The sequence below is a fragment of the Nelumbo lutea genome, chromosome 1 (assembly GCF_056320005.1).
Source record: "Nelumbo lutea isolate HS-2025 chromosome 1, American lotus-T2T, whole genome shotgun sequence".
In the NCBI taxonomy this organism is placed as follows: Eukaryota; Viridiplantae; Streptophyta; class Magnoliopsida; order Proteales; family Nelumbonaceae; genus Nelumbo; species Nelumbo lutea.
Genome location: NC_142684.1, coordinates 37,695,087 through 37,717,493, shown reverse-complemented (window position 1 = coordinate 37,717,493; position 22,407 = coordinate 37,695,087). Strand labels below are relative to the sequence as shown.

The following is a 22,407-nucleotide window of genomic DNA, read 5'->3' as shown; positions in this document are numbered from 1 at the left end:
TGGCTGGCCAACATAGTGCCAGTGAAGAAGAATAATGGGTAGCTCAGGTTAGTGTTTCTAGCTTAATTACGTAGCATTAACACTTCATCAGAAACTAACCGATCCTAACCTTATCACAGGTGTTGTGTTGATTTTGGATACCTAAATAAGGCCTGCCCCAAAGATGAGTTTCTCCTACCTAACATGGAGGTCCTAATAGACTCGACAGAAGGAAACAAACTCTTCTCCTTCCTAAATGCTTACAGCAAGTACAACCAAAATTTCATGGATCTTGCAGATGCATTCCACACACCCTTTAGGATACCAATAGGAACTTCCACTACAAGATCATGCCTTTTGGCTTGAAAAACGCCGAGACCACATATCAAACGGCCATGACAAGTGTCTTCTACGACATGTTACACAAGGAAGCCGAGTGCTATGTGGACGATATAGTGGTCAAAACAAGGAGACAGGAAGACCACCGTGCTTCCGATGATAGTATCAGTCCCGATGTATTGGGAGATGTTCTCAATACACGGGATGTGCCGTGGGGCGGAGATGTAAACTCCTTCTATTGCGTGCAGTAAATTCGACCAATTGGACGTGAGTTCGGCTTCAGTCAGGGCACATCGTCCTCCAATTCGTGTAAACGGTTGAAGCATGCGAGGATGCTTCACGCCGTTAGTTGCGAAACCCATACTCTCCTTTCCCTTGATGTCACAGAGTGACTCGTTCTCTTCTCCCTCTCTCTCCTTTATCCACCCAACGGCCAACTATCACCGGCGGCGGACGGATCAACCATCACCGTACATGCGGGTCAAACACCAAGGCCGGAGCATTCAAGGTAGCAAAATAGGAGAGCGCCCAGTCTGCAATTTCTCATGGAATCAAGAGGCATCGTCTGAGCGAGCATTCAAAAAGGGCGTCTGAGTTTTTGCTTAATGGACGTTTTCTTAATTTGACACATTTGTCTGCACTTCCGTCTGCGACAAACAAGGGGCACCCATGGAGCCATGGACATGGGTATTTCTTCTAAGAAATTAGTAATATTCCTAAATCCCAGAAGAAATTAATCGCCATGGTTGTTCTTGTTGATAAGGAAAACAAAGAAAAACCCAAGAACCAGACCAATTAAGTTCGTTTGCCCATTTTGCTGAATTGAAGGGGTGCAGGTGCAGCAATAGTTCTTTTCCAGAGATTAATTTCTTTATTTGGCTACGAAGCCACTCTTCCACCACCTATCATTATGGGTGCAGAGTGGGGGATGATAACCTCATCTTCTCCATCACTCTCTTCCATCCCCTCGTCGTCGGGATCCAAATCCAACGACTCATTCTCCCTCCAGTCGAAATTGGTGAACGCATTGCGGCCACTCGCAAACCGCTTCATCTGGCCCAGAGAAGGTGCCCTGTCCGCAACTTCTGGCTTCTTGTTAACAAAAACAATAGTTCCCTTACCTGTCATCTTCTTCCCGTTCTTGATGCCGAAGATGGCTTCTTTTTTGCGTCTCGAGGTGGCGACACTGATACATGCCTGGAGTCTTGGGGAGGTGGAGCTACACGCTTAGAATTGGATCCGCACATCTTCTTCCTGTTCTTGATCTGGCCGATGCATGAAACCTTGGGCGAAGTGGGCTCCTGTGCATCGAAGTTGCCATTCTTCGATTTGGTTTGAGCTTCGATTGATGGGTCTCTGCACCCGGATGCATGCATTCTTCTCAGCGGCTGCCAGGCGAACGAGACATCTGCAGACATGAATCCGATTGATGACGGAGACAAGACGTATGGGGCGTTTAGTAACGCTGTTCAGATGGTGATGAAGGAGCACGAGACCAGACTTAGTAACAGAGAGCTGGTGACCATGGCGAGAGCTGTTTTGAAGGAACAAGGCTTCAAGCAGCAATTTCTCCCTGAGGTTGATCTGTCCACAGGTGATGGTTGCTTGTCGCCGGCGGTAATGGATGTTAAATCGTCGCCAGTTGAATGGGGGAGAGAGGGAAAAGAGAAACGAGTAATCGATAAATGGATTTTGCTTAACTAACGGCGTGAATCATCCTCGCATGCTTCAACCGTTTACACGAATTGGAGACGCGTGGCGTGTCCTCCAATTGCGCGAACGGTGCCTGACTCTGCCTGGACTGAAGCCGAACACATCGGACGTTGCTTACTTGCTTTCCATCATCTCTCTGCTCAAGTCAAAATTGCTATCGTTTTTGGGTGAAAAAGTCAAATTTGCTTGAGACGAGAAACAAACACTCCCAAACGAACGCAATGCAGGCCTTTACGGTCTCTCCGAATTCTCATCTTCTGCTCCTCGGAGTTCCTCACTCCTGCTGCAGCTTCTCTCTCATCAGAAGCAGAAACCCTAGCTTCTTCAGAAGCTTTAAAACCATAACTTCATCTCCCAAACCTCCCTCTGCATTGAAATCATTTGCAGATTCGTCTAATTCCTATAGCATCAATGGCGACAATGACGACGACGAGGATGAATCTGAAAATTTGGAGTCGTCTGATTCTGAACCTGAATCCATCTCCGACGATTGTATTGATATCAAGATCGAGAAGCTTGGCAAGAACTCGCGGAGAATACAGTCTTGTATCGCCATTGATGCCAGCCTCGAAACTGTATGGGGCATATTAACAGATTATGAGAGGCTGGCTGATTTTATTCCTGGCTTGTCCGTGAGTCAATTGCTTGAAAAGAAGGAAAATTTTGCTCGACTTTTCCAGGTACCGTTTCCTCTCTTTAGTGGAATTTGGTTATGACTCTGAGTTCCTAATGCGACCTTGTGAGGTCTTCGAAGTAATTTTGAGTTCCTAATGCGACCTTGTGAGGTCTTCGAAGTAATTTTGAGTTCCTAGCGCAACCTGGTTTTGGGAATACTTATGATTCTTGGCGGGATATTTCTACAAGGTTTGTTAATTTCGAGATTGCAGATGGTCAGCAGATTTTTCTTGCCATATCCTAGAGTTTATTTTTCTCCATGTTACTGCTTCAAATCATATGCAAGGTTATTGGTTGGTCTAAAATTCATGAAACCTTTTAAATTGGTTCAGTGCAAATTGAGTAATGTATTTTCAACAGGGAAGTTTCATTAGTAAGTTCACCAAAGGTTGTAGCAGTTAATAGGCTGAATTTGAGTGTTTGACAAATGGAATTTGGTCATTTGTGGCTCTCCCTAGAAATGTACTTCAATAGAGGATATGTCTGTAGTGGTGGTGGTTGGGTTCCAGAGAAGAGAATTAGGTAAATACACTTTATTGAGGTGAAGGGGGTTGGGTTTAAGATGGTCATAGGATATGGGGTTAATTTTCTCTATTAAGAACTTCCTTCCACTGGGATTGGAAATGTAAAGATGAAGAGTTTGGCTTTATTAAGTAAATGGTTGTGGAGGTTCCCTAAAGAAACTGAGAAATTATGGAGAGTTACCTCAAGCATCCATGGGCTGTCAAGCAATGGTTGGGATGCGGGGGGCTGTTTTCATAGAGTTACGTTGGCCACTCTATGGAAAGCAATTCATGATATTCTTCCCTTGTTTCTTCCCAACATAAAGTATGATTTTGCTTCGGGTCAGAAAATCAGGTTTTGGGAGGACTTTTGGGTTGGGAATTCTCCCCTTTATGTGGTTTTCGCTTCCCTCTTTGCTCTTTCCAGCCTCAAGGGAAAACATATCAATGAATTCATCAATTCATCCTCTTCATCTTCTAACCTGAAATCTGAAATCTCTAATGTCTATGCTTTGATTAATTTGCTAAGTTCAATGGTTTGGGGGGACAGTGGTTCAGACTCTAGAGTTTAGGCTCTTAACCAGTCAGTAGGGGTGAGCATTAATCAGTTAAAACCAAAAAACCAAACTGAAAATTTCGGTTTTGATTTTCAGGTTTAGAAATTCGGTTAACAGAAAAAACTGAATTAGCCAAACTTTATTATATATATATATTAACATATAATACATATATAATATGTATAAAATATATTATATTGTATTATGTTATGTATTAAAATATATAATTTATTATATACATTGTATAATATATATATTTTTAATATATAATATATATTAAAATGTATATAGTGTTGAAATTTGGTTTTAACCGAAAACCGAACCGAAAATTTTGGTTTTTTAATATTTCAGTTTCGGTTTGGTTTTTCATTTAAAATTTCGGTTTTAAAAATTTTGGTTCATTCAGTTTGGTTTTTAACCGAATAAACCGTTTGCTCACCCCTACCAGTCAGGGTCCTCTTGCAAATCATTTCTGAATTTCCTTGTTGCTACCTCCTCCTCCCCTTCTTTCCTTGTCAAGGAGGTTTGGTGTCAGGCCATCCCTCCTAAAGTCAATGCCTTTTGTTGGGAAATGTTCCATGGCTCCATTATTGTGATTTGCTTCAGAAAAAAAAAGCCAAATTGGTGCTTGTCCCCAAAACTGGTGTTCCTTATGTAAGCTACACGGTGAGACTGCCTTCCACCTTTTAATTTCCTGTCCTTTTGCTAACTACATTTGAGAATGGTTTTCCTCTCTGTTTGGTTGCAGCTGGACTCCTCCTGTTAATCTGGAAGGATTATTTAATTCTCATACATTCAGATGCCCTAAAAGAAGAGGAAGAATTATGGGAAGGTGCACTAGAGAAGTAGTGATTTGGACAATTTGGGAAGAAAGAAATTTAAGCATTTTTTATGACAAGGAAAGAAGCAAAGAAACTTTGGTTGGAGTGATATCTCTAAGGGTGGCACATTGGGTGAAAACATTAAAGTTGTTTGCTGACTTTAAGACAGAAGACTTCCAGATTTTGGGGAACAATCGCTAATACTGCTTCTAGAAAATCTAGAACAAATGAGATCTGGTCCCCTCCAGTGGCTGGTTGGAGGAAATTAAACTTTGATGGTAGCTGTATGGGGAATCCTGGACCATCGGGTGTTGGTGGGGTGATAAGGGAAGAGAATGGGAATATTTTAGTCATATACTCAGGTCCTATTAAGCATGGTGATGTGGTGAGATCAGAAATAATGGCAGCAGTGTATGGTGTTGAAAAAACCAAAGAAATGGGGATTAATGGGCTGATTATTGAAGGGGATTCAAAGATTGTTGTAAACTGGCTGAAAAAGGGGGAAGGAGTAATATGGAAGCTGAGAAATGAACTCAGGCACTTCAAGCAGATCTAAAGACATGTTGATCTAAGTTAGATGGGTTAGGAGATCAGCTAACAATGGCTGATGGGCTAGCTAAACAAGGGATTCAAAGACAATCTATGTTCTGGGCTGGGTTGTAATTAGTGGTTTTTCTTCTCTTGGGCTTATCCTTCTGCCCACAACTTCTAGATGTATATGTTTTTCTAATCTTATCAATAAATAAATTCTGCGTTGCTGATCAAAAAAAAAAAAAAAAGAACTCCCTTTCACTGCACTTCTATATCTAGCCACATAAGTGCCTATACCTGGTTGTAGGTTAGGTAGGGTCTTTAAAATTACCTTGGGTTGTGGTTGGAAGAAGGTAACAGGTTTGACATTTTATTTTAATATTAAAAGAAAAATTTTATAAAAAGAAAAAGAAACTGATTACAACCACTAGGGTGCTACAACAACACCTTCACTCAAACACACAACACCGACCAAGAAAAACAAGTTAGTGCTTGGAGCTTTAAGAATTATATTTGTCAAATAACATGTTTACTGGAGTTTTGGGCCTTTTCTTCTTGGGTGGTGAGGAGTTTGTGAGGGAATCATTCAGAACAGCAGAGAATTAGAATGGGAAGAACAAAAGAATAGATGTTTCAGAAGACAGCTGTAAGTCTGACAAGTAAAGAGATGGAAAACTTTGATGGAGGTTGTGGGGAAATTATTAAGGGAATGCAAGAAAAGGCAGAGTTTGAGGTGGGATCAGACAAGGGTCAGACTATCTCAGTTCAGCCAAAAGAATCTGTGGGTGCCTTAAGCACAGTTAGAAGATTTAAATCTCAGAAGATTCAAAGAAGTCAACAGCAGATCCCTGTTTCTAAGGTGTTAACGAGGATGAAAGGAGGAGTGTTTGGGGTCGGGCTGAACAATTTAGTCTAAAACCCAAAAGACCAATCAGAAGGAGACAAGAAGACCACATTCAAAAAACAGAGAAGAAGAAATGAGATTTGGGGGGATAGGGTTTGTGTTGGGTTTCATAAGGGACGTTGGGCAGGTTTTTTGGTGTTTTTGAATTGGGATACCTTCTGGGGATGTGTAGTTTTGTTGGGAGGGGTTTGTTTTTATGAGGAAATTTTTTGGAGGGTTTGTCCTTGTGCTGTCAAGAGATTGGGTTCGTATTTGTTGGGTCTTTTCCTTGGATTGTGATGTGTGGCTCATTGTGACACTAGCAAGTGCACTAGCCGTTCAAGTAATAAAGTAGCGAGTGAAGTATCGTTCCCACGAGGATTTAGGAAACAATTACCAATACTAAATTGAGCACTTCTTATCTGATCAACAAATAAATCAAAACTCTAATGAAAGCTAAGAAATCCTAAATTAAAATCTATCTAAATCATTGGTCCAATTGCCTTCAATTCAGGTTAGAAGAGTAAGCAGTAAATGTCAATCTCAGAATTCAGCAATCTATCAATTTGGATCATTCGAATGAATCATGATTGAGCCTTGGTTTGGTGAAACCCCAAGGTCATGAACAGCCTCTCTCAAGCGCATGTTCATCCTATGCATGAGTGACGGTTCTTCTATCTCTAGCAAGAATCTAATCCCCATGCATGCATTTCTTCAAACACTTCTAAGGCATCAATTCAAATCTGAATTGATCACCAACTGAATTGTGCAAGTTATCTCTAACCTTGCACTCAATTCAGTTCTTGAATAGTAGATCTGAATTCCTAGAGTCTCTCTCAAGCACTCTAGGAATTCCAAGCTGTAGATTAATTCGCCCAATCTGAAAATTGCAGATCTGAATTCTCTTTCAAGCAATTCAGATCTTGCAATCTCAGATCTGAGAATTCAGATCTGAGTTTTGAAGGTTAGTTGGCCGAATTAATCTACAATCACACCCTTATTCAATAAACTTCAAGTACAATGCATGACCATTTGAATGAATCAAAAAGAATTAGATTGCTGAACTGAAATTTTACAAGCTGAAATACATCAAGGAAGAATGGAAACAAGGAGAAAGAAGAAAGAAAATATAACAAAGAAACTGAATTCAAATCAAAAGAGAATGAAACTACAAATGATTTATTACAAAAGATCTTTGAATCCCAAACTCTCAATTCGAACTCACCTTCTCTTCTAGCTTGCTTGTCTTGAACTTCCTTCAGCCCTTCTTCTTCTTCCTTGCGCCTAGCCTTCTTCTCTTCTCTTCTCTCAAGGTGGCCGAACCTCTAAGAGTGGGAGAGCCTTCCTCTCAAGCAATTGAACAACTTTCTCCCCTCCTAGAGGCCTCCTTATATAGTTTTTCAAGGGGGCTCTTGCCCCTTCTTGAAGCCTCTAGAATGGGGTGTATTACACCCCTCATGAACCTTCTAGAGTGCTCCCTCCTTCTCTTCAAGAAACTCCTAGAAGTTGCCGCCCCTAGCTCCCATTGGGCTGCTATTTGGGCTACAACTTAGCTTGCTTTTAAGCTCATGTGGGCTATACTCTAGGGTGTTATTTGGGCTAAAAATGGGCTGGGCCGAAATTTCCTTCTTGCTAGGCTTCTTCCCTTGGATTTTCCAAAGAGTTTCACTTGCTCTTCTTGGGCCGAATGAAATTCTCTTGCTCTCATGGCTGGGCCAGGCTGAACTTGATAAATTTTGGGTTTTCTTTTCTTGCTTTTGCCTTTTTTTTGTTGATTTGGCTCCCCCTGAAATCTTTCTTGCAATCAAGTTAAAATAGGGCAAAATTTAATTAAACCATCATAAAATTTCATGCAAAAACCTCATAAAATATAGATAAATTGTAGGTTCATCAGGTTGCCTTTCTCTTTGCTTATCAACTTTCTTGTACTTCTTTTTTCTTTTAATAATTTTTTATTTTTATCTTCAAAAAAAATGTTGTGAGGGAAGTGGAGGTTGGCAAGTCTCTGTGTTTGTTCTTCAAAGACAATTTATGTATTGCGCACAATTGTAATATGGGTTGGGTGGCTTGCCTTGTATTGGGCATGCTTGTTGTTCACAAGTCCTTGTTGTATCTATTTCCTTTAATCATTAATAAAATTCTTCTTTGTGGTTGCTGATCAAAAAAAAAAAAAATACTTGGGTCAGATGATTTGCTGTGATGCTATATATTATTACACGTGTGGTTCCAGCAGACAGCTCCCTTTTTGGTGACTTCTGAATTGGTTTTTAAATATCAATTTTAGACTTACTGATATTGTTCCCTTTTTCTTGATGTTGAACACTGAATTTGGTTCCTAAAAGAATCTCTACGGTGGCCTCTGGTGCGCCTAGGCGTGCACCTGGTGCGCCTTGTGCCTTAGCCCAAGTGTACGCCTTTTGAAAATTTGCCGCTTTTTCCATTTTTTTTAGTCTGGCCGCTGGGACTGAAGCTTCGAGAATCCCCTATTTGGTAATGTTGTCCATTCATTCATCCTAATAAAATATCTTCTTAAAAGTAATTAAAACTATAAAATTATTATTTTTTGTGTGAAAACTAAGAATTTAAGACCCTAACATGGCCTTGTTTGGGCTTGCCTCGAGGGGCATGGCACAAAGGTGGCTCGTAGAATTAGGAATGTAATATGTCACATTAGCTATTTGATGCAATTGAGAAAAAAAAGAGATTGGGGGTTTTATATGCTTGAAAATGTTTTATATGTTTGATTTCATTTTTAAATCCTCATTTGAATATGCTTTACATATTATATTTATGTATTCTAATTTTAGATAATAGGTTTTTTAAAACATTTATTTAAAACTTAAGTTTATATTTTTATCGATATTATGTTTTATAATTGTTTGAATTTTTTGCATTCTTTTTTTAATTTTGTGCCTTGCCTCAAAAAGGCACGCGCCTCGCCTTGCACAAATGGCCCTTGCGCCTTTTTTGCGCCTTGCCTTTTAAAACACTGGTTTAACATTTAATCTTTAAAGCCTTGCTACAATATGTGATGGTCTATGGAATAATGGAAGACCATAGACCATCACAATAGCAAGCCTTTAAATCAAATATTTAAAACACCTACAAACATGTTACACGATGCATGAGGATTTTTTGTAATATTATAGACACATAATGGAAGACTTACAAATAGAACCTTTAATGCATTCTTATTACAGTACGTGATGGTCTATGGTAATATTGTAGACTCATTATGAAATCCAATAAAAAATGAATAAATAATATGAAGTTAATATTTGAAATAAAATATTCCTAAAAAATCAAAAATAAAAAAATGATTAAACTAATTACTCATTAGAATAAGGTAATAGTCAAGCAAGGTGTATTAATGCTTCTTTTATTAATTCACCAAATATCATTGCATATTTCCACATATTTTAGAATATTTCCACAACGGCTCTACATTTTACAGTATTTCCATCTAGCATTTTCTGACATATGTCCTATATTTGAATAACCGACATTTCCATCAACATTGACATTTTAAACCTTGAAAACAACTTATGTGTTGATTGAATTTTGACAAATAAGAAAATAATAATGGAAAGAAACTAGTATTTAAACCCATACAATTAACAATTTAGTGTAATAATGTGTATTTTATTATTATAAAAAGGTCTTTATCCGATGTGGTTCCAACTATCTGTGGTCTTGCACAGGTAAACTGGGTACAGTCCTAAACTTTGGCTTTTATTTTTATTTTTTTTCACACAAAGTGACTACCCTAGTGCCCTCAGACTGCATTTTCATTCTTGCCAGTCAAAGGTTTTACCATTACACCAAGTATTGGCCCCTGATTGATATTTATATTTACATATAATATTTTATAGCACCATGTAGGAAATAGCTAGGCACTTAAGTGAGGTAACCTTCCATGGACACCTTGTTGCCTGGGCAACACCTTGAAAACTATGGGTTCATTTGGATAGAAAGTGGAAAACATAGTTTAATTTGTTTTTGTATCTGCCTTTTTTGGTACTCTTATGATTTCTTTGAGTATGGTGTTCTTTTTCCCTTGCAACAGGTTGGACAGCAGAACCTAGCATTTGGGCTGAAATTTAATGCCAAAGGAATTGTAGAATGTTTTGAGAAGGATCTTGAGGATCTTCCTTTTGGTCAAAGACGAGATATTGAATTTAATATGATTGAGGGAGACTTCCAGACTTTCCAAGGAAAATGGTCCATAGAACAGGTAATTCATCTTTTGTGTTATGTTTGATCTCATTCCTAGACAATCATCATTTGCTTTATCTGGGCACCAACCCCCCTTCCAAACAAAGAAAATGAAGGCTTCATGATTTTTACTAGTTTAACTAGCAAATCCAAAATATAAATTAAAGAGGAATGACAGACAATAAAGTGTAGGACAATATCTGAATTTGAGGAAAGCTTTTACCAAAAACCGAGGAAAGATTGTGGAGTAGGAAATGTTGGATACATAAAGAATATTATTTTGAAAGTTTGCCAGTACAAAACTATTCATTTGTCTATGAAATCCTTCACAAGTAGATGGAATAATTGGTGAGGTACCTTGCTAGCCAAGTTCTTTGACCTCCCTCCTTTGTCCCCCATTCTTTTCTATTCTACGCTTTCCCTGTTTCTGCCTCACCTAAAGTAGTTGACCTTCCTGACCACCATCCTTTGTCTCACCCTTCTATTTTTGTTCTTTCCACTCCTTGTTTCCTCTCCTTATGCCTCTTTTGTTCTGCTTTGTTTTTTCTCTTTTCCATGGACTTGATTATTAAATCAAAGAAAGTTTTCTTTCACTTTCTTATATCGGTTGGCAATGAAATGCTCAAAGTTTTGGAGGTTAGTAGGGATCACTAGAGAATCCATGAGTTGGTTCAGTTCCTTCTCAGAAAAGGCTTTGTGGGGCATTTTGGCTAAACCATGAAGTAAGTTCTCTGATTGAGGTCACTTTTGTATTTCACCAACAAAATGATAAGGGTAGGTACCTGTGACCGATTGAGTTCTTTGACAAAGGCAACTTCTAAATCCTTGTGCACTCTGTTGGGAGAGGAGGGTAGTGGTTGGCACTGCTTCCTTAAGGAATTAATGATTTTGAAGGAGCGAATGAGAGAAGTTAGGTGCAGACCCTAGGCCAAAGAGAAAAAAGATAAATGTTGGGGAAGCTGGAAACATGACACAATATAAAGAAGTGCTAAAAGAAAAAGAAGAATGTGTTGCAATAAGCCAATAACAAAGTGAACAGTGTGTAGATTCTGTGATTTGATGCATCTTACTTATTTACAACATCATGGAATACAACCCAAAGATCTCGTCTTCGCATTCCTCAACAAAATGGAGTTGTTGAGCTTAAGAATGACCACATTTTGAGTGTTGTGAGAACCCTTCTTCTAGATTCCCATGCTCCTGTAACTTTTCGGGTGGAGGTGGTCAACACTACATATCTTATCAACCTTCTTCCATTATCAATTCTTGGTACCTGTCCCCACATTAGTCCTTTTTTAAAACACCTCTTAACTTTTCTATGTTCCATGTGTTTGGGTGCATTTGCTTTGTACACCTTCCTCATCAGCGTACTAAGCAATTTGCTTAATCTATCTTATGTGTTTTTTTTTGGGATATAATCCTGATCGTAAAGGGTTTGTCTGCTATCTTTACCAAACTTATTTCAAGAAGCAGATAGCTGCTCCAATTCCTACGCTTCCAACCTCTTCGCCCCTCCCAGAGCATGGTTCTTCATCTACTCCAACTCTTGTAAGCATGTCATCCTCTCTTGTTACCACTACTTCTCCATCTACTAACATTTCTACCTTATGTTATTTTACTAGAGTTTCTAGACCACCTGACCATTATGGTTTTCCCTCAGACCATAGTTCCTTGTTGTGTTGTCTGCTATACATATTCCCAGATCCTACTAGCAAGCCATTTCTCACACACACTAGATGCCATGGATTATGAGATGGATGCTCTCCCAGAGAATGACACTTGGGAGTTATTTTCTCCTCCTCTCGATGCTTCATTCATTGGAAGTTAGTGGGTGTATTTAGTTAATTGAAGTCTGATGGTAGCCTGGACAGATACAAGACTAGATTTGGTGCACAGGGGTTCAAGGAGGAGTATGGAATTGACTATGGAGGAGACTTTTGCTCCAGTTGCCAAGATGACCACAATTTGCTTCCTTGCTATTTCTGCTATGAAAAGTTAGATTATTCACCAGATGGATGGCAAAAATGCTTTTCTGCATGGAGATTTGAAGGAGATAGTTTCTATGAAACCTCCTTCGGGCCATTGTGATGATCCACATCTTGTTTGCCACCTCAAGAAGTCCCTTTATGGCCTCAAACAGGCTCCCCGTGCTTGGTTTGAGAGATTTAGATCAGCTATCACTGATGCTAGATTCACTCAAAGCTCCTCAAGTTACTCCCTTTTCACCTCAAAATGACCTCAAGGTATCACACTGTTACTACTTTATGTTGATGATATTCTCATCACTGGAAATGACCAAGATGGTATACATCAGTTGAAATTATCTTCTTAGTTAATCCTTCAAAATGAAGGATCTAGGACCAGTGACATATTTTCTGGGCTTGGAGCTCTTCACAATTCCAGTGGTTACTTTCTTAATCAACAGAAAACCATTGACTTGGTCAAGCTTGCTTATCTTATCGACACAGAAACAGTTGATACACCATGGGAAATTAATCTGAAGTTGAGTAAGGATGATGGTCCACTCTTAGAAGATGCTACTGTTGGAGGGGCTGGAAATTTGATTAAACATGGTCGAAATTTAAAAGAAAATTCCAGCCCAACCCGAGAACAGGTTTTATGGTATTTTGAAATCTGAATTTCTGGGTTGATTTTGCACTGAATTCGGACAAGATTTGAAACCTGAATTTAAAACTGATCATACCTGATACGGAGTCTGTATTATGCAACTCCCAGAGTGGTGGTTTACGCCCAATATCAGACCCAAATCAGCCTCCAACTGAAGATGGTACGGTTGTATGTGCGAAGCCAATTCAGCAACACTATTTCAACGAAACCAAACCCCAACTTGCTTGGACCGATGCAGCTATATGAACCTGGTATCCTCTGCTGTTTTTCTTCAAAAACACAATAGAGGACTGATGAAAATCAGCCCCCACTACAGCTGGTTCGTACTAGGGTTTTGGGGTGCAAAGGGAGAAGAGAAAGAGAGTGGAGAGAAAATGATGGTTCGCCCCTTCCCTCTTACCCCCTTATATAGAGTGCTCTCCTAATCCTTTTATGAGCTGTTCTAAATCAGGTTTGGATCAGGACTTGATCCAAATTGGATAAGCACATTATCTTCTTAAGAGAATGGGTGCCCCCTACCAGGGGGGAGGGGATAGGAGGTTTAAATTTAATTTTGATGGGTGCTGCCTTGGGGGCCCTAGGGAATCTGGAGTGGGGGGAGTGGTTAGAGATTCTGGTTGAAATATAATCCTCAGTTTTTCGGGTCCAGTTGGATTTGGCAATTCATTAAGGGCAGAAATGATGGCGTTAGTTCATGATCTAAAATTGCTAATGCAGCATGGATTAACAAATGTAGAAGTGGAGAGGGATTGTCAAACAGTCTGCAGTTCAGACATATGATAAGATCGGCACACTCCCATTCAACTGGGTCCCTAGAAGTGCGGACATGTTGGCTGAATTGTTGGCAAGAAATGGGGTAGGGAGAGATGGTTTTGAATGGGGCTGCCCAAGGCTGGGCTGTAATCTGTAATTTGTTAGAGCTCCTTTTTTTCTTTGTTTTTCATTGGCTTATGTGGAAGAAGCTGTTGTAATTCCGGGCCTGCTGCTTTCTTGAGCAGTTAGGTTTTCAGTTTATGCTTAATAAATTATTCTGATGCTTAACCAAAAAGAACTCTGGTTAGCAAATAGGCCTAAAAAGAATTAGCAGACTCTAAAGTTGAGTATTCTCTCTCTCCCTCTCTCTCTCTCTCTCTCTCTCTCTCTCTCTCTTTCTCTCTCAATTTTACCCCTACCCAAGGTTCATCGGCCTGTATCGGTGCTTTCTTTTATGTTTTATTTATTTATTTTTCAAAACCGGTTCAGAGGGGTCAATTTAAGTCCCGGCCACCAGCATGATACATATCGGCCGATACGTATTGATACTTTGAACCTTGCCCCTACACATTGCCTTCCAGAAAAGAAAATTCAAATGCACGCAGTTCAACAATGTGGGACTATCTTAGTAACTTAGGAAACATGATGAAGAGCATAGGCTTCCAAGTAAATTGTTGATTATGTGCATGTGTATTCAAAATCTTCTTCTGATAATGTTTAAATGGATGACGATGGCTGCTTAAGAAAGCTTGTTAATGAGATGGGGTTCTTTTTTTTTTTTTCTTTTTTGTTTTTAAGTAACTATGGAAGTTATTTTTTCATTGGCAACATGAAAACCTGTAAAACTTCTGACCTCAAAAGAAACAAAAATAAAAACTAGAAATTATTTATTTGCTGGAATCATGGAGGAAACCTGAGACTCCAGAACAGTGGGATGCCAAAAAGCTGTGTTGTTTCTCCTAATATGTCCTAACTATATGCAAGATCATTTGAGGAATTGTATTAATTTTTTAGACTGACTGTAATGCATTCAGAAAACAAGGATCTCTTAGTGGACGTATAGAAGAAATGAAGATTATTAGTTTTGCTTTTTCATGTCTTTTACATGACGTAGCTGCATAAGATATAGACAAATTGATCCATGTTTTTTTGCAGCTGAGGATATCTCCTGGGTGAGACCCACTGAATGGTGGATCTTGGCTTGTACACGTCCTCACCTTCATTTACAAATTGCTTCCCCCATATTTGTGAAAATTCCCTAGGTGTCCTGCAATTAATTTGTTGTGTTTTGAAAACAATCATGGGAATTGCTGAACAGGAACCTATTTTAATAATTGAAGGAAAGCTCTATGGTACCAGTTGATATAAGACTTGAATGAAGAAAAAGATTAGGTTAGGAGGGTTAGGATGGGTTAAGGGGTGAGTAAGGACCAAAATCAAAGGTTGATTAGGGTAGAAGAGGTATAGGGATTTGATTGCAAAAATTGTAAATTTATCCCAAGATGGTGAAAAACTTTGAAATAGAAAAGTAGGTCTATGATAGGATTTTTTTAGTGAAATTTTATCGGTAAGATTAGAATGGATAGTTGTAGAGGGCAACAATCGGCCAAATTTAGAGTATGTTTCACACAAAAGGATGAAAATTTCAACTTTGGAGGAAGCTAGAGGATCTAAGGTTTTAGGTTGAATTTTGAGATGATATATTTTTTTTTTTTGAAAAAGGTAAGGTAAAATTTTGAGATGATAATTAAAGGGATAAAAGGATGTGAGGATATATGGGGGTGCCAAAATATGGGAGGAGTCAGAGATGATTTGGCAGAAAAGGATGAAACTGGCCAGCAGCATGGGATAATTTTGAGTTTTAATGAAATTTACAAGAAAACTTGCCTAGATCATTTCCAGTCCTTTGAGAACGTTGAACAAATGTCACTTCATTGAAATGCTTATGGTTGTTGATAGCTTTAATGGCTTTCACTCTAAGGCATAAGAATCACTAATTACGCTTATCATAAGCTGTATGATTTAAAAGAAACTTTATTCCTCCATCATATCTGTGTTTATCAATAACAGAATATTTTATTAAAGAGAGAAATATAGATTACAAAAGAAACAAAGGGGAGAGATAAAAACTCTAAACCCTCCCCAAGAAAGTTGAAAAAACAGTTACAGCACTGTCCAAAACAAATGTTCCCTTCCCAAGAGTATCTCTGCAAAGGAATTTGCAGATTTCTTCACCCAATGAAACTGAATCTCTATTTGTCGAGTTACCCAGTCAAACTCTCTTTTTTCATTAGCAAATTTCCTGAGTTTACTGGCTCTCATCCTGACTGGTGCTGAAAGTGCAACTTCTTTCCAATTGGTGGCATCAGACCTGTATGTATATCATCAAACACCTCCAGAGATTTTGCGCACTGGACCACTCTAATGTTCACTGCTTCAATGATGGCTTCCTTACTCCTTTCCACTCTGTATTTTTGCACTTTACACACATATATAGACACTACTAGAAGAGACCCGTGTGATGCACAGGCTGGTGTTGAAAAGATGCCCATGTTACATTCAGTTTCTTAACTGAACTGGTTGTGACTGAGCTTAAATAGCTCCGTATGCCATATTTAGTTTTTTATGTTAAAAATTAAAAAAAACCCACAAAGTTCTAAAAGGGTAGGAAAGCAATATGAGGAGTCTGACGTGGACAACTGCATTTTAGAATATAGCATAGATAAGGGTAGCCAGTCCTTGAACTAGGAAAAACAAAAATTGCAGGAATTGCTACTATGGTAAGAAAACTAAATAAAAACTACTTGACCAATGACACTGAAAATTTAAATACAACTTAAATATGACTATGCAAATCAAAATACATATAATCACAACATGCACTGAAAATTTAAACACAAATGACCAAAATGCTCTTGTCTACAAATATAAAAAATACATATAATTTTCAGAAAAATTCTGGTTCTGGACTCTTTGCTCCTGCATCAAAACTTCAAAAGCACTTGGGTGAGACTGTGGGGCAAGAACACCTGCGTAATCACAACATAAATTCCACCTGCACAATGGTCGTATGCCTGTTCTCCTGCATTGTATTATTAGTCTCTCTACAACCAAAAAATGCCTTCCTCTGAATGGGAAGAGAAGATAGAGGGTTTTGGTTTATGCTATCTATTTAACTAATGATTATTCCATTATTTTGGTACAGACCAATAATGAAAGATGTGAAGGGATTGACTCCTTTGCAGAGAAAAAGATTTGTACAACCCTTTCATATGTTGTTGATGTGGTTCCAAAACGATGGTTGCCTGTTCGCCTTGTTGAAGGAAGGCTCTGTAGGGAAATCAAAATGAACCTTTTGTGCATTAGGATAGAAGCAGAGAAGGCAGTTCCGAATACCCTTCCTACTTGTCAGTGACACTAATATATCCCGATGATGTCATGTAAGTTGTATTTTGTAATATAATTCTTTAAATAAGTTCGTCATAATTAATAATTTAATATAATTCTTTTAATTAATCTTATCATAACTTTTTTTGCCACTCCTGTATCCTTTTCAATTTATTGGGGTTTGAGCACAAAATGATCTATTGAAGCAATGTTTTAGAAAACGACCTAGAACCAGAACCGTTCTGGCCACTGGTTTCCAGGTCAACGGTTTGACCGTTTGGTTTGAATAGATGGCCTGTTTTGGCAAAAAAAAATTAGAATAAAAAAAAGCCAAAAACCAGTTGAATGAGTCAATGGTTTGATTGTCTGGGTCAACGGGTTGACTGATTTAATGGTTTTTCGTCAAGGGCTTGGTTTGGGGTAAAATGGAACTGTTTGCCTGGATGGTTCTCAGGCCAAATGGTCCAACCATCCAGGTCAATGGTGGTTTGAAAACCATGTATTGAAGCAATCTAGCCAATAGTATATTGCTTGAGCGGTACTGCTTGGCCTTAAGACTGATGAAAGCATTCATTTGGGCTTTTATTATAAAAAGAGTGGTGACTGGAAGAGGGTGTTCTTATATGAGTAACCCTATCCCTCAATGGCTACAATTGAAGCAACAAGAAAATGAAGGACAGACACATTGCAGTTTTCTTGGGTTACTGAAGTGGATCGCTCTCATCTGGAAGGGAGTGTTTTCATTTAGTTGTAACAACACGGTCATCCAATTAAATCAAAATTTGATGGACTAATGTGTCTGTGGCAAACCGGCCTATTTCTAGGTGGCATTACCCGAAGGCTCTTATCCTAATATTTTGTATAACAAGGGTATGTTTGCATGGCATGTGAGTACTGCTTATCCAATTCCATCCTTAGAGCAATTGACCGGAGGAAGCTTCCAAGCTGTGGGCTTTATACCCAAGCAAGTGAAGGATGATCCAGTATTTTCAGACTTGTACTGGACCATCAGATCCAGGACTGACGGTCAAAGTGGTTTTTAGGCTGTCCAGTTCTTGGAAACATTGACCTAGTCAAATCGATCTCAAATACATGTGTTAAAAGAATAAAGAGAATTTGCAATATGTTTTTAACATTTTTAGGGAGAACGACTGATCAGTTCATGTCAGAATTTTGTAGCCCCACCGTATAGGAGGATGAATCCTGATCGTGAATTGATGCCAAATTCATGAGCAGGATGCAGTTTATAAGGGAGGGGGGTGTTCTATTAGTAGACTATGGGTTGTTATTCAGAATTCTGTATTGGGTTGTAGAGTACTTAACCCTTTTTTTCTTTATTTGAGCAAGTTGAACAATAGCCGAATGATCAAACTATTCATCCCGTGACCCTGTGATCAATACGGTTTTGTATTTGGCCTTTTGTGCTGTTGCTTCTCGAAATGGCTGAGGACAATAAGGTAATTTCGTCCCTAAGATTTGAAGGCAGGTCGAAGACTTTGAGGGCTCGGAGGGGATGCTGTCGAGGCTGAGGTGTGTTAGCCGAGGCGAGGTGGTCTCCGAGTATAGTAGAAGCTGGAAGTAGATATCCGATCTCTGTTGGAAGACAGGAGCTTGTTAGATGACCCCATGTGAGAAGAGGCGGAGTCTCCGACGATCAAGTTAGTACAGGGTACGAAGAGAGAGAGAGAGAGAGAGAGAGAGAGAGAGAGAGAGAGAGGATCCTGGTGGCTAGCTCTAGGCTAGAGCAATTAAGGCAATAGTTATATGGTTCAGATTGTAACCCCTTTACTTGGAGGGGGCACCCCTATTTATACTTGACCTGCCTGGAGGTAGGTGGAGATGGACGCCTGAGATGGGAGCCATACGGGGGCTGTCAGCGGTTTTGGCAGGACCATGTGATAGCGCTATGGTTGGTTCCGTACAAAGAGAGCAGGGTAACCCCTGCTGTAGCGGATCCCGTTCCCTACTCTTGTGCTCGTGAGTTGGGCCTCCCAGCCTCAAATGGGCTGGGTTGGGTCACCCCACATCATTCGCCCCCCACTCTCGAGGCCGACGAGAAGAATTCGGCTTTGATCGAAGGGAGTAGTAATGGTGAGCTCCAGTGGGCCCGACAACCAAGGTGTTCCTTGCAGTGGTGTCCTTTCCTGTGTCTCTGCCTGGTTCATCTTCACGAGTCGGGCCAAGGACTAGAGGGAGTTGAAGGCTGTTTAGGCTGAGGACCCATGAAGCCGGGGGAGGGGGGTCGAAGGGGCCCTAGGATCCGTGCGTGAGACGACTCTCTAGTCGAACCGATATGCTCATTCGTGAGAACAAGTCGCTCAGGCCGGCAGGTTGCTTTGGGTGGACTTCGCTGGTCCATCTTGAGCGTCATTTCATCTTTCGAGGGTGAGCGCTTGGGGGTGTGACACCGCTGGATCGCAGGTGCGGAGGTGCTCCTTGTCCGTTGGATCTGCGATAATCCAAGCCGTTGTCAGCGCATCATTTTGTCTTCCAAGGGGGACCATCACGCAGTGCGCTGTGATTGGACCGTGGAGGCAGTGGCTTATCAGGCATTGGATCTTGAGAGATCTCGGCCGTTCACTCTTCTTTAAATAGCGGCTTCGATGGTGGAATTCTTGTCATTTTTCCTCCAAGCGTATTCGTTCTTTGAGTGAACTTAGCTCCTAGATCTTCCAGTTTTCAACACTTCGTCTTTGTTCCTTTTTCCTTTCACCTCCTTTCTAGGTAATCAATAATGTCTTTCTCGGATTCCGGACCTGAGTGATATGAACTTCCGAACATATCAGAAGGGAGCTCTACTCGAACCCCTTCTCCCCTTTACCCCCAGAGTCCCTCCATCTTCGTGCTCCCTCATCGCGAGGTGGATGTGCTCCGGGCTAGGGTAGCCTCTAGGGGAGCCGAATGCATTCGTCGAGACAATGACCCTTCCTGTGAGAGCGCCACCTCCGTGACGTTGAGGGAGGCCGAGGGGTCCTCCCAGGTCGAGGAGGAGCAAGACCCGGATCCTATCCCTGAGAGGAGGGTTGAGAGTGCAGCTAGGGTGGTGGCCGAAACTAACCCTTCTCGTCTAGAGTTCAGAGGTTCTTTGGACTGGGATCAGGTCAAGGCCTTAACCAGGCAGTACTTCATTCCCTCGTCTTATGGGGTGAGGGTGCCTGAGTTAGACGATCGGCCGTGGACTCCCAAGGACGGGGAGATCTACGTTTATTAGCATTTACCTCCAATTCGGTCTTCGGTTTCCCCTACATCCATTGATCTCCGACCTGCTGAGGATGTATGGGATTACCCTTAGCCAGCTTGTTCCCAATGCGATTGGGACCATTGTGGCAATGTTGGTGGCAGCTCGGCTCTAGGGGGTGGAGCTGATGCCGAAGCTCTTTCGAGCAATTTTTATGCTGAGGAAGCATTCTTCCGAGGCGGGTATTTTCTATTTCCAACCCCGTAAGTCCAAGCCTGTAGATAACCCCTCATTTGTACATAACTGGAAGAGTAAGTACTTTTTTTCTATCTTGTCCCGAGGGCTGGTCCTTCAAATCGGGGTGGGGTGAGCCCCATTTGTCTGCGGAGAAGTGTGTCCCCTTACTTACTAGTGAGGAGAGTGACGATCTCGCGCGGCTGCTCAATTTGGGGAGAGTTTGAGCCCAGGCCTTGGTGGAGGAGGAGATGCCATTAGTTTTCGTGGGGCTTAGCCTTGCTCCCCTCGGTAGGACGGGCCACGCCATCTTTTTTCGCGTCTTCCTTGTCTTTCTTTCTTGTATAGTGGTATTAACCATTGCCTTGCTTGCAGATCTACCGATGGATGCCCGGAAGACCATAGTGGAGCTTGCCCATGCTATGCAGAAGGAGCGGGTGAAGACCAGTGGTCAGACCCCTCAGAGGGCCACCGTGGATGCTCTCGCCTTGAGGGAGAAGGTGCCACCCCCGGTGAAGGGGGTTTAGCTTGACAGGTCCCCTCCAAAGGGACGAAGATGTAGGCCCTCACCAAGGGGGCTTCTTCTTTGGCTCCCACTAAGGGGGCCACCTCCCAAAACGCCGCGAAGGGGAAGGGGCCCACCGAGGAGGCTCAGCCAGGGCGCAAGGAGCAGGCGCCGCTTCAGCCGGTAGAAGGGTCAGTAAGGCCTGTTGAGAAGGCCGAGAAGACCAACTGAGGCAGGAAGAGAACGACCAAGGGGCCCGTAGAGGGCCAACCACAGAAGTGAAGGGATGAGAGATACATCACATGGATGACCGAACCCTGTAGGAAGGTTGGGTGAAATTTCAAAAATTTCTCTCTCTCCCATTTGGGAATCGCATTCACTATTTTAGAAAACTGCATTTTCAATTATCAATCTTGGATCAAACCGGACCAAATCTGAAATCAAAAGGGAGGAGAGGGATATACCTGATACGAAGTAGTAGTAACTCCCAATGAAGGTGTTCACGCCAAGGAGATAACCAAAACCCGCTTCCACTGAAGATGACGCAATGTGTGGATCAGCAGGATCAGTAGGATGACTCTTCAACAAGAACCGAATTCTTCAACAACAATGGAGTAGAGGGCTGGTGAGCATGACTCCAAATTGCTTCTTCTACCAAGAAGCAATATCAAGAACAATTATTGATCACTCCCACAAGTGGAGATCGAATTAGGTAGGGGCGACAAGAACAGGGAAGAACTTTGTAGATTGTTGTCTTGTATTTAGTGTATTTTTCATGTCCACCCTGCTCTCTAATTTATAGCCTTAAAGAGATAACCTCTTAATCTGATTAAGAGTTTCTTTATCCAAATCTTTATTTGGATCGAGACTCTTTAAGTGATAAGGATAATCCCTTATCTTATTTGTAGTTAAAGATCAACTTAATCCTAATCAAAGTAGGAGTTTCTTGATCCAAATCTTTACTTAGATCTAAACTCTTTAAGTGGATAAGAGTTATCCTCTTATCCTATCTGCTAATCCAAACCTAGATCTTCCCCTATTTAATTAATCTAATTAACCCAGTTCAAAATTGGGTTTTAGGCCCATCAAGTTTATGTGCTCACTTAACCTCTTAACCGGCTACCCAGTTGGCTCTCTTTGTATGGCGTGGGACCCAAACATTGATCTACACATCAACCACATGGGTTCAGCCCAACTTTTGTTACAAGGCTTGGATGAATTCACTGTAGGAGACAGTGAACCCTTGAGTCCATCACTATGGACTCTTAATGATTAATAAGCCCAACATTTACACTAAATGGTTCTTAGGTCCAGCCACCTTATGAAAACTAGGATTGTGGGCAAATGCAAGATTAGCCCATCAGGAATTACCCTCAATACACTTAACCTCTTAACCCATAATGATCAAACACTGCCCGACAAGAGAAGACATCTCCCTTGGCTGCAAGATATAGTGTTGCACTCTCTACTTACATGGATCCCGGGAATTAAAACCTTTTTCCAAAT

General features: G+C 40.8%; 1 protein-coding gene and 1 pseudogene across 2 annotated transcripts; one reads left to right on the top strand and one right to left on the bottom strand.

Moving 5' to 3' along the window:
* Positions 1 to 913: 913 nt before the first annotated feature.
* Positions 914 to 1,736, bottom strand: LOC148874311 (uncharacterized protein At1g76070-like; annotated as a pseudogene).
* Positions 1,737 to 1,884: 148 nt separating this feature from the next.
* Positions 1,885 to 17,124, top strand: LOC148874310 (Polyketide cyclase / dehydrase and lipid transport protein). 2 transcript variants are annotated; one of them, XM_088966456.1, is made up of 3 exons: positions 1,885 to 2,711; positions 10,068 to 10,235; positions 16,803 to 17,124. In XM_088966456.1, exons 1-3 carry the CDS (start codon positions 2,253 to 2,255, stop codon positions 17,010 to 17,012), a joined length of 837 nt encoding a protein of 278 aa, XP_088822582.1. In that variant the 5' UTR covers positions 1,885 to 2,252; the 3' UTR covers positions 17,013 to 17,124. The 2 variants fall into 2 exon arrangements, with proteins under 2 accessions (XP_088822582.1, XP_088822583.1); XM_088966457.1 differs by lacking the exon at positions 16,803 to 17,124 and adding an exon at positions 14,753 to 14,965 and having other exon boundaries at positions 2,101 to 2,711.
* The last annotated feature ends 5,283 nt before the right edge of the window (positions 17,125 to 22,407 follow it).